This window comes from Dromiciops gliroides, chromosome 3 (genome assembly GCF_019393635.1).
Source record: "Dromiciops gliroides isolate mDroGli1 chromosome 3, mDroGli1.pri, whole genome shotgun sequence".
In the NCBI taxonomy this organism is placed as follows: Eukaryota; Metazoa; Chordata; class Mammalia; order Microbiotheria; family Microbiotheriidae; genus Dromiciops; species Dromiciops gliroides.
In genome coordinates this window covers 283,086,554-283,100,007 of record NC_057863.1, presented here as the reverse complement: position 1 = coordinate 283,100,007, position 13,454 = coordinate 283,086,554, and the positions used below count along the sequence as shown (strand labels likewise).

Genomic DNA, 13,454 nt, shown 5'->3' with positions numbered 1-13,454 from the left:
TGCAGATCTTATTATTTTGTGACGGTCTGTAGAACCAAATAGTGAATACTACAACCAGTTCATCTTGCCTTAAAGATGTTAATTTTTCAAAAAACAATATTGTAAGACACATTATTTTTTTTAATTGTCAGTTGTTGTTATTCAGTCATTTCAGTCATGTTCAATTCTTCATGAAGCCATTTGGGGTTTTCTTAGCAAAGAGACTAGTCGGCCATTTCTTTCTACAGCTCATTTTACAGAGAAGGGACTAAGGTAAACAGGGATAAGTGATTTGCTGTTAAGGATCTGAGACCACATTTGAACTCAGGTCCTCCTGACTCCATACCCAATGCTCTATCCACTGTGCCACCTAGCCACCCCAGCCTGGGAAGTAGGAAAAGGGAAAAGGAATATGAACTCTAAAATCACTTCAACTTAGTATTCTATGATTTTTCTTTCCAGAGCCAGTCTTTTGGGTAAAGTGGGGATACCGCTGTGATTTTTTAAAAGTCTTCCCTCTGGGGTGCACCTAGGTGGCACAGTGGATAAAGCACCAGCCTTGGATTCAGGAGGGCCTAAGTTTGAATAAGGCTTCAGACACTTGACATTTACTAGCTGTGTGACCCTGGGCAAGTCACTTAATTCTCATTGCCCCACACAAAAAAATTTAAAAAGGTGCAGCTAGGTGGCACAGTGGATAAAGCACCACCAGCCCTGGATTCAGGAGGACCTGAGTTCAAATCTGGACTCAGACACTTGCCATTTACTAGCTGTGTGACCTTGGGTAGTCACTTAACCCTCACTGTCCCGCAAAAAGACACACAAAAAAGTCTCCCCTCCCACCCAAGAATATCTTCTTTTCTCTGCCTGAAACTTCACCAGAAATCCATTTGTGTAAACAACAAACATTTAAACCATCTTGGACAAAAGTCAATCTGGCTTCAGTATGGATTACTTCTATCTCACCTTTAAAACCTAGCTGGGATACACTGAGGAGTTCCACTGTGGAAACTTGGGATAGAGTGAAGGTGGGACAGGGAAAGATGAGACAAATAAACTTGTATTACGGACATAGATTAGGCTGGGAAAAACTACTGAAATGATGTGGAAGAGAGAGCTTTGTTTGGAAGAAGACTGTTATAGTCATAAATTGAGGGACACAAACAAAGAATTAGAAGGGACTGGAGAGGATATATTATACCCCATACAGCTATACTTTGTTATTGCTTTAAAAGACTTTTGGAAGGATTTTATCATAGCAGGCTCTAACCTATAATGTGGTACTATTACATGAATTCCAAGGGAGGCATTATAGTAAGATTCTAGGGGTGATAATAAGAAGAAGTGAAAAATTTTTACCTTATATGTTTGAAGTAACACATCTGTCCAGACACGTTTACTCATAGCTTCAAACTTAGAGTCTTCTACTATCAAAGTATACTTCTCAGGTATTTGGGTATTCTCAAATTCCCCTTTACTGGCAGCCTTTAAAAAATAAACAATTTTAAATAATTTTTAAAAATTTTAATTACCAAGTAGACTGTGATAACTACATCTTAACTTTCTAAGTATACAGGATCATAGACAGAGATGGAACATCATCTATTCCAACACCACATTCTACATATGGGGAAATTGAGGCCTCTAACTATCAGGGGGGTAAGAGACTTCCCCAAGGTCATATAGATCTTGAGTGAAATACCTGATAGCAGCCACCTTAGCAGTTTGTTGTGAGATCAGGGAGATTGTCATGTAGGAAGCGATACTTGAGCTGAGTTTTGAAGGGAACTAGAATTTCTAAGAAACAGAGAGGTAAGGAAGGAAGGAGTGAATTCCAAGTATTGGAGTCAGCGTGAGGAGATGTCTAATGGAGTGTCATGCACCAGGAAGAGCACGTGGTCTGACTGGAACATAGAAGTAGAGTACATGAAGGGGAGTAATGTGTGATGAGTCTGCAAAGGAAGGCCTGAACTAGATTGGGAAGGATTCAGAAATAACATTTTGATTTGCATAATATCATTTTTTTCAAATATGTGACTCCTAAAACTGCATGTGTTATAAGTGGACATTTTACAGTCAGTTTTACAAACCAAATTAACATAATAATAAAGTTATCCCTCTCTGACCAGAAGTAAATATATAATATATATGCATAAATACATATTTTAATATAACAGAATGGTCCTGACTCATAGCAGAATTTAATTTCTGCATAGGAATCATATATATAAGACATTCAAGTTAAAAGCATCAAGAAGGATGGCTGCAAGTCGACAAAGGCCTGTAACATAACATTACTTTTAGGGGCAGAATGCTATTGTCAATTCCTATTCACAATAAATTAAAAGAGAAGACTCAAATTTTTAAAAGATTAATAACAAGTTAATTATGATTTTTTACAGATTAATAAAGGTACTTCTCTGTACACTTTTCTCAAGCACTGTTTCTTTCCTTACTTTCATTTTAATCCATTTCTTATAATCTTCCGGTTCAAGTAGAAATTCAGGAAGAATATAGGGAAGGCACGCTCCTTGAGTTCTTTAAAAAAGAAATTACACTTAGTATGTTGGCATACTTTTTCATGAAAAATAAATAATAACATCAGAATATTTAACATTTAAATAGATTTGTTAGGCTAGAACCTTACAAAATATAAATTTTAATAAAATATAATTCTGAAATAGAAAAAATCCATCTCCAAGTAGAAACTGACATAACTTTTAATTTTAAATTATTTTTATAAATCCATAAGTACCTATTAAGGTAGTATACTATGATAAAAAAGTGACCTTGGAATGAAGAAAAACCTGAGTTCAAATCCTATTATATGAGCTGTGTGACTCTAGAGAATGCACTTAATTTTTCTTAGCCATCTATAAATGATAATAACAAAATATTTATAGTGCTTACCCCTCAAGGTTATTTTACAAATCACTTTTTAAGAATATAAAACTAGGATGTCTTTATAGAATAACAAATCTTAAAGGGTTATTTAAATGACAGTTTTTTATTATCATTGTCATCATTACTTCTTTTTATTTGTTTTGATCACTTTTACTTCATTCAGACATATGATTTAATTAGTTCCCTGTAAGGAAACAAACATTTTGAAACTCTTAAAGTCTTGCCTGGGACACTGAGAGGTTGAATGATTTCCCCTAGGTCACATAACTGGCATGTGTGAAAGGAGTGGGGCTTAAGTCCAGATCTTCCTGATTGAGGCTAGGATTATTTTTTAATCAATTGTGCCATTGTTATTATGTCATCTAATATTTAATAGACTAATTACTGTAATTATTATCTACTGGAAAAATACTATGAAATAGTGAACAATACTATGAAATCAGATCAGAAGATAAACTAGAGATCCTATTTAAAAGGAGATAAGTTTCACTTTGTTGGAATGAGATGCTTGACTGGAATATTATTCTGGAAGGCTATGTGTGAGAATGTGTGCGCGTGTGTGTATGTATGTATGTATTCAGTAGTCACAAAATAGAGAGAGGTAAAGTAGCATGATATATTAAATAGATGCATTCATGTCCAGAAACTAAGGGACTACAAGTATGGTGAAAAGCCTTAGGATGAAAATCAATAAAGAAACAGGAATAATATTTCATTGGGTATACTTGATGGATCACCTGGAAAGAAAGAAGAAATAGTTGAGGTACACAGAAAACAGAAACTGAAAGCCTGTCATGGAAATATGATGAAGTAATTATGTGAAATTTCAACTATCCAGACATATGCATGTAAGCCAACCTAGCTGAAGCAATGGGACACCTTGGAGAAGAGCCAGGCAGCAACATTCACCAGGTGAGTCAAACCACCACCACCCACCTCCACCTCTCCTTTCAGTCTCCTGATAGAGACAGTCCAGAATTCTGAATCCAAGAACCTTGGGAACAACAATATCTCAAAGTCTAACATACCTGATTCTAGCCTAGCCCCTGCAGCCATTATTAAGAGGAGAAATCATTGTGGAGAAGAGGTCTACCTTCCTCATCACCAGCAATAACTGCCAGCCAAATGCCACCAGTGGGGAATAAGCAAAGGAGCTGTGGGAGTGGTAGCATCCCTCTCTCAGACCACTCTTCCTGCCTCCAAGTCCACCCTCTCAGTTCTTTGTACAACTCTCTAATGCATTATGCTACAGAGGAGGTGCCAGTCTGCATCGGTAGAGGAAGTTTCCTCATACAGGGAATTCATTTTAGTAACAAAATCACAGATATAATCCCTATCACTATACTCCCCCTTAATGAAAATTTCATCATTCAAAAAGTAAAGGCAGGCAAGGCAAAGATGGTGGAGGAAAGGCAGTCATCTCTCAGAATTCCCCACATGATCACTCCAAAAGCCTCCAAATAATGTCACAAGAGAATACCTGGAGCAGCAAAACCCACAAAAGGATGGGGTGATATCATTTTCTGAAAGCCAAAGATGACTTAGAAGGTCAACCGGAAAGGTCTGGTTTACCAGGGTAGGAGTGGATCCCAACCCCATGGCCACACCAACACAGATCCAGCTCCAGGCAGGCTGTGCCAGAGAAAGAAACTTCCAGAGACTCTGAATATGCTGCAGGGGCAGCTTCTTCTGGAATTCAATTCACAATCTGGTGAGAGGGTTGAACAGTTGGCCAGGGGGAGGTTATAGGGGTCTCTGCTGGAGCTAAGGTGGAAGTCAGTTGTTTTATCCCTACTGGGAACCAGGAAGCAGTTTTGAGTGGCAGAGGTCAAGGTGGGGGAGGGGCAAAGGCTTGCGGAAGCTAACAACCATAGTAAAACAGAATTTTACTTCTGGGTTAAAGAGCAAGTAGGGTTATTTACAAACCAGAGCACAGGACAGGTGAGTGGAAAACCTGCCTCTCCTTAAATTGTACCACCTGGGACACCCTGAAGCTTGAGACAGTGTGCCCTGGAAGAAGGGCCCCACTTTAAGTGGTACTTAAAAGTCACAAAATAGGCTAGGAACATGAACAGACAAAAAAAAAATGCAGACCATAGAAAGTTAGTTTGGTCACAAGGAAGATCAAAATACACCCTCTGAGGAAAATAACAAAGTCAAAGCTCCTACATCCAAAGCTTCCAAGAAAAACATGAATTTGTCTCAGGCCATAGAAGAATTCAGAAAGGGCTTTGAAGATAAAGTAATAGAGGTAGAGGAAAAATGGAAAGAGAAATAGAGTGGTGCAGGAAAGTCATGGGGAAAAAAAAGTCAAAAGCCTGAAAAGCCAAATGGAAAAGCTCTCTGAAGAAAATTATTGCTTAAAAATTAGGATTGAACAAATGGAATATAATGACTTTATAAGAAATAAAGACAAAAAAGTAAATTCAAATAAATTTTAAAATAGGGGTCAATGTGAAATATCTCCTTGGAAGAGCAGCTGACCTGGAAAATAGATCCAGGAGGGAGAATTTGAAAATCATTGGAATACCTGAAAACAATGATCCAAAAAAAAAAAAAAAAGCTTAGACGTCATTCTCCAATAAATAGTCAGGGAAAATTGCCCTGATATACAAGAAACAGCAGTTTAAATAGAAATTTAAAGAATCCACCAATAACCTCCTGAAAGGGATCCCAAAATGAAAACTACTAGGAATATTATAGCCAAATTCCAGAGTTCCTAGGTCAAGGAGAAAATATTGCAAGCAGCCAGAAAGAAACAATTAAAGTACTATGGAGCCACAGTCAGGATAACACATGATCTAGTAGCTTCTACATTAAAGGACTGTAGGGCATAGAATATGATATTCCAGAGGGCAAAGGAATTGGGATTACAACCAAAAATCACCTACCAGCAAAACTGATTATAATCTTTCGGGGGTGGGGGGGGATGGGACTTCAGTAAAAAATAGGACTTTCAGGCATTCTTGATGAAAAGACCTGAAATAAATAGAAAATTTGACTTCCAAATACAAGACCCTAGAGAAGCATAAAAAGGTGAACAGGAAAAATAAATCATGAAGGAGGTTAATGGGTTAAATTAGATAGGAAGATGATACTTCTAACTCATAAGAATTTTCTCAGTATTAAGGCAGCTGAAAGGAATAAATTTAGACAGAGACCATAGGTTGGAATTGATTATGAAGGGATGTTATCTATAAAGCATTTATTTTTTGTTTATTGTTTTTGTTGGGGTTTTGCAGGGCATTTAGTGTAGGGTGGCATGCCCAGTGTTGATCAGCTGGTAAGTGTCTTGTGTCTGAGGTCAGATTTGGGCTTGGGTCCTCCTGGGTCTAGGGCAGGTGCTTTGTTCACTGTGTCACCTAGCTGCCCATGATGACATCTTTAAAATAAAATTAAGTGGTGAGAGGCTTGCACTGGGAGAAAGGGAAAGGGAGAGGTGGAATGGGGTAAAGTAGCTCACATAAAAGAAGCAAGAAAAAGCTTATGGAGTAGAGGGCAAGATGAGGGAAGAGCATGGGAATAATTGAGCCTTAGTCTAATCAGAATTGGCTCAAAGAGAGAATGATATACACACTCAAGTTGGTATGGTAATATATCTTGCCCTTAGGGGAAGTGGGAAAGGAAGGGAGGGCAGATTGGAGGAGGGACAGTCAGAAGCAAAACATTTTTGAGGAGGTAAAGGGTAAAAGAAGATAGAAAATAGAGTAAATATCATGGGGAATGAATAGGATGGACGGCAAGAGTTAGCAATACTAACTGGGAAAAATTTTTGAAGCAGAGGCAAGAGCAGTGTAAGATGAGGAAGACAATTATGATGACGATGATGATGGTACTTACTTTGCTGGGCTAGTATGAAGAAAATTGTCAGGTATAAGGTACTATTTAAATGTCAGCTATTATTATTATTGCAATAATCAACCTCATGGGTATTTTGTAAGGCAATCTCCCTTTAGAGTATTACATAAATGTAGTTTACTATTTTAAAAAAATGAGCAGGATGCTATCAGAAAAACTGGAAAGACTTACATGAGCTGATGCAAAGTGAAATGTACTGTATACAAAATAACTGCAATATTGTAAGACGATCTGCTGCAAATGACTTAGTTATTTTCAGCAATGCAATGATCCAAGACAACTCTGAAGGACTTATAAAAATGCAATACATCTACAGAGAAACAACTTATGGTATCTGAATACAGATGGAAGTATGTTTTGTTGTTCTTGTTAGTTCCTTTTTCTAAAGTTTTTTTTCTGCTATGTTTTGCACAACTGCACATGTATAACATATTGAATTTCATGAGTTCTTAACGGGAGGATAGGAAGGAAGGATGAGAATTTGGAATGCATAGTTTTAAAATCGATGTTACAATTTGTTTTTATATGTAAGGTGGGGCAAAATTCTGAATGAATGAATGAATGAATAAACAAACAAATAAATGGATGAATGGCTAAATAGATGAACAGGGAAAAACAAAACAAACAAATAAATAAATAAATGGATGGCTAAAAGGATAAATAAATAAAAAGAAACTTATCAGATAACAAGTTGAAGAAAAAAAGTAAAAACGATGATCAGGAAAAGTGTTATTCTGGTCCTGATTCACCTGATTACTGATGTGGAATTGATGAGAAGCTTGGAGTGAAGTGACCACACCTGTGACCAAAGGAAAGGGGAAATCCAAGGAAAGTCTAACATGCACCCTAAATTTAGGAAAAGAAGATTTCTAAGGGATCAGAGAAAGAATAAATAGGATTCCATGGTCTAAAATTCTGCAAGGAGAATTAGCCCAGGAATAAAAAGGAAATTGAAGAAAGAAATTCTGATGACATAAAAATAATTTATTCTAATGAGGAAGGGAAGGGGATTGGATACGCAAGGAGGACAAAGATTTAGAAAATGAAAGGAAGGTCAGGTAATAAAAGATGAATAGATTTGGATGACATGATGTAAAAATAGTATCAGAAAAAGCTGGATCTCAAAATCAGATTTGGAGTAATGATAAGGACAATAAAGATTTTTTTGGCTTTTTTGTTTTAGGTTCACTTGAGTTTTTCAGGAGAGTGTTTTGTTTGGGACTATACAAGGGAAAAGAAAATTCAGAAAAAGATGGAACCAAAGTAAATATGTATGTGATAATGAAAACTGGTGAAAGAAAGAAAACTGATGCTAGATTTCACTTTTGTTTTCTCTATCAATAAGAATAATTTGGAGACTGGAAAAGGGAATGAAAATGGGTAATAGGGAATTGAATCCCAAGATAATAAGGAGATCATAATAATACATCAACCTTCTCTTGTAAGGCTAACGAGGTTACCAGATCCAAGCAAGCTACATCTCACAGTACTGAAAGAATCCCAAATTCTAAAGGTTTAGAAGAGGTCCTCAGAGATCACCTAGTCCATCCTATATATGGATAAGAATCTTCTGTAAAGCATCTCACCAAAAAGGTCATCCAAGCTTGGCTTACATACCACTAAGAAAGATAACTGGATACTTTCTCAGAAAGCTCACACCACTTTTCTATAGTTTACAATGTTAGATTTTTTTTATTCCCTTTTATGAAGTATAAATGGGCCTCTTTGCACTTCAACCTATTGCTAATACTTTGGCTCTCTGGTACCACACAGAACAAATCTATTCCCTCTTCCACAGGACAGCCCTTTATATACTTGAAAACAGATGATCAGGAACCCTGTAAATCTTTTCTGCTCCAAGTAAAACATATACAAGTCAAAGGAACATAGATCATAAATGAAGTCAAGTCAACATGCATTTATTAAGTGCCCACTATGTGCCTGGAATTGTACTAAGTGATGGAATACAAAGAAAGACCAAAGAAGTGGATGGATGGATGGGCGGATGGATGGATGGGCGGATGGATGGATGGATGGGCGGATGGATGGATGGATGGGCAGATGGATGGATGGATGGGCGGATGGATGGATGGATGGGCAGATGGATGGATGGATGGGCGGATGGATGGATGGATGGGCGGATGGATGGATGGATGGATGGACGGACGGACGGAAAATAGAGCTAATCAACAAAGGGAATATGTCAGCATTAAGGATAATTGATCAAGGCCTGTTGTGGAAACTGGGATTTTAGCTGATACTTGAAGGAAGCCAGAGAATCTGGGAGAAGGGCTCAGAGCTGGATGAGGAGGAAAAGAGCTCCAGGAATGAACATTCAGAGAAGACAATTACAGTGAGGAGATGGAATTACAGGGGCATAGGTGTAAGAAAAGAGAAAAGGCAGGAAAAGGCCAGGTTATGAAGAGATTCAAAGGCTAAACAGAGAGTTTTCTACTTCATCACAGAGGTAACAGACCCACTGGAGTTTATTTAAAAGAGAGAGATTCGGGCTTTAGGAAGATCAATTTGATGGTAGAGCAGAGGAAAGATTGTGGTAGGGAGATTAAATATATGGCTTACAGGGGCCTGAGAAAGCATCTAGTAAAAATCTCATTTTACAGATGAGGAAAATGAAGCCCAAAAAGTTCAGGGCCATGTGCAAGGTTACACAAGTGTCAAGAATCAGATCTTCAGGCTCCGAATCCAGGCTCTTTCCACTGAACCTCCATTCTTGCAACTTACCCTCATTTGACATAATTTGATTGTCATTGTGCATCCTGCCCTAGTTTGAATGCTGTCCAACTTCTTAATGTCCTTCTTAAAATGCAATACCCAGAACTGAACACAGCATTCCACATGCTATTTGATTAAGGTGAGAGCTAAGTCTTTGTTAGTGATCTTTGAAAGAAAGAATACAAAAGAGGCACCACAAAAGTGCAGGAGGAAAACTGTTGTTTTAATTTTCAAAGGAGAAAACAGAATCAAGTCTGAAAATTATGGTCCAGTTGGCCCTGGCTTCAATTCATGGGACAATTCGAAAACATTTTATTAAAAGGCCTAGTCAGAAGAAAGAAAGTAGTGATCATAGTCAGAGTGACTTCATCAAAAATAATAATAATAATAATAATAATAATAATAATAATAATAATAATAATAATAATATAATGCCACACTGATTTCATTTCCTTTCTGACTGAGTTACAAGGCATGTAGATCAAGTGAATATTGGAAATACTGCTCATCTAGATTCAAGGAAAAAAATGTAACAAAACATCTAATATTATTTTGTGGATTGAATGGAGTGATATGGGCTATGTCAGATGGATTCATAATTCACTGAATGGCCAGACTAAAGTACCTTGATGTCAGCTTGAAAGGAGATCTCTAGCAGAATGCGCCAGTGGTTTGTGGTTGGCATTGTGATTTTTACATTTTTTTCAATGACTTGGATAAAGGAACTTTCTAATAATATATAAAGTTTGAGGATAACACACTGGATTTAGTTCTTCTAATTTAAAGTTCTCTATAATCAGTTAATCAATTATTAAGTGCCTACTATGTTCCAGGCACTAGGTCATGGGAATATCAATACAAAAAAAAAAAATTGAAACAGTTGCTACCATCAAAAAACTTACATTCCAATAGGGGAGACAAAGTACACATGCATATTTGTATGCATGCATATATGTATATGCATATTCAATTGCATGTACACATATATACACATGTGGCTTAAAGGGTCCTTAGGCCCGTTTTTATATTGTGTAATTTTACATATATGATATATGTGTTATATAGTGAGTATTGCATAGGTATATGTGTTGTATGCATATATACATGTTGTTCAATCATCCAATCATGTCTGACTTTTCATGACTGTGGATCATACCATGCCATTGCTATCCATGGGGTTTTCTTGGCAAAGATGCTGGAGTGGTTTGCCACTTCCTTCTGCAGTGGATTAAGTAAAACAGAGGTTAAGTGACTTACCCAGGGTCACACAGCTAATAAGTATCTGAAGATAAATTTAAACTCAGGTCCTCCTGACTCCAGGCCCAGCATTCTCTCCACTGAGCCACCTAGCTGTCTCTACATGATTTCATGCAGAACGTGTTCCTTAAACTGAGTTCAGAAGGAATAGAGGAATTCTATGAGCCAAAAGGGAGGAGTGACTGATTCCCAGTATGGAGGAAAGTCAGTGAATATTAACGCACAGCACAGACAAAGGAGATGGAGTGATTAACCACATAGAAAAGGCCAGTTTGACTGAACTGTCATAGGATGACAGCATTCTATCTTTGGGCCTAGTAGACTTTGGGGCCAATGCAATAGTAATCAATGCCCTGGCACAATATTGAGATGAACTATTGAATTACATATGGATCAGAATTTGAAAACCAGGGTTTTAAAAGATTATAGCAGGGGCAGCTAGATGGCGCAGTGGTTAAAGCACCGGCCCTGGATTCAGGAGGACCTGACTTCAAATCCGGCCTCAGACACTTGACACTTACTAGCTGTGTGACCCTGGGCAAGTCACTTAACCCCAATTGCCTCACTAAAAAAAAAAAAAATTATAGCAGATTAGAAAAAATAATCCCCATTTAATAATATGAAATTTAAAATGAGTAAAAGTGAATTCAAGGAACTTCCATTTTTAAAATCAAGTTCATACTCTACTTGTTTTGTGTATGGGAATGGTTTGTTAAGACCTCTGCTTTAGAAAACGGGTATTTTTGCTTTCTAAACCATGAAGAATAATCCTTCAAAGGGAAAAACAGGAAAGAAATAATTAATTGGGAGTCCAAATATGGATCAGTATCTTGAAAGAAATAAGAAGATAGTAACTGAGCACCTGTGAGCCAGTGTGGAATAGTGGAAAGACATGAATTCAAGACCTATCTGTGATATGTCCTGGAAATAAGACACTCAGCATATTCCATTGTATCTCCATGCCCCCAGGAAACTCACTATACTCATAGACTGCACTCATCTGCACTGGTAGAGGAAAGTTCCTCAATAAAAGCTCCCTTTACCAATGAAATCATAGATATGGTTTATTTCTTTTTTTTCTAAATCATTTTATCAGAATAGGGAATTCCCAATGGAAAAAAAAAAGCATTCTCTTGATTAATTCAGACCAGAAGTTATACTGTAATCCATATTCTTAGGAGAGTTGCTTATGGTATTAAAGGCTTAAATAGTTTTCTTGAGCCTCACACATCCAGTAAGTATCAGAGTTGAAATCTGAACCCATGTCTTGATTCCAAAGCCATCTTTTGGAGGGGTCAGCCCTCTATTCACTATCTGAAGTTACCACTCATTGCCTATCATGTAATCCCTGAAAACTATTAGACTTCAAAAAAATCATAGGTGGATTGAGAAATTTTTCTTTGCCCTGAATATGAATATATATGTATATACATATATGTACATAAGCATGTATATGTAACATGATATATAAACATTATCAGAAAGTAATAAATCATTTATTTAATATGGATATTATAAATAAAATGTGTTTTAAACACACACATGTGACATGTATGTATATATGTATACAATCCAATATATTAAAACAATCACATATAATGTATAGTTTTGTACTACATATGTGCATGTGTGTATATATGTATGTATATGTGTATATATACACAAACATACCATATAGCTATGGCTTATATGGACATGCATATGTATATGCATGCAAATACTTACATGTGTACATATGTACATATATACAAAACATATTGTAAGTGATTATTATAATACATCAGGTTGTATGTGTACGTGTCATATATGTGTGCATTTAAAATATACATTTTTTTAAAATCAAGAAGCATAAGGAAAAATTTTATTCAATGTCATTGAGATCCTTTACACTAATCCTTTCTATCTGTATTCAGTGATACTGTGGGCTGAGCTTTTCAGAACTGAATTTACTGGGCAAATAAGGCAAGATTTAGTTTTACAGCTGGTCAATAGCTTATAAAATTAATGTCATGTGGCATCCATATCTGACTTTACTATACTTTTACAGACTTGGTTTTTTATTTGAATTAATTTCTCATAATTTTATATACAGTATCAAGACTCAAGAAAGACATTAATAGTACTTTCTAGATAATAAAATTTTAAGTGATCTCCAGATATAAAGATATATTGTGATGGTATCTGATTCCATGTCTGAAAAATCTTATTCCCCTGAAAATTATAACATTTGCACCTTTTTTTTTGCTTTTATGGGAAAAAAAGATTTCATTTTACTCTCTGGTGTGTCTACTTTAACAGTGAGAACAAGTAATCAGCATGGTCATTTTTATAATCTAATCTTTCCATTTCTAAGATCAAGCATTTGAATCCATCCCAGATTAATGAACCAGTTTTATTAACCATATTGGCAATTTCAAGATGTTACAGACTTTCATCATAGTCAGTATTTCCTAAGAGACCTATATTTGCTGCTAAAAGGAATAAATAAATCTGGGCAGCCTGCCTTTAGTGCAGAAACTGCTCTTCCATACCTATATTTTCAGGTCATAAAACATCAAAACAGGAATCACCCATACCAATGTCAAAGCCACTGGGATCGCTGCCAACAATAATGCTGTAATGGTAACACAGCAAAGGGAAGTACCAAGAAAATTAATGATGCCATCATGAAGTTTGGTTTTTTCAATCCTTTTTGTGTGTGGAGCATGCATACATACACACAC

At 36.4% G+C, this 13,454-nt stretch overlaps 1 protein-coding gene across 1 annotated transcript in view; it reads right to left on the bottom strand.

Moving 5' to 3' along the window:
- Window positions 1–13,454, bottom strand: part of CFAP47 (cilia and flagella associated protein 47) — an 849,402-nt gene that overhangs the window by 613,214 nt on the left and 222,734 nt on the right. Inside the window, 2 exon segments of the mRNA XM_043993472.1 lie at window positions 1,339–1,464; window positions 2,436–2,517. Of these exon segments, the coding sequence (XP_043849407.1) occupies window positions 1,339–1,464; window positions 2,436–2,517 (208 nt within the window).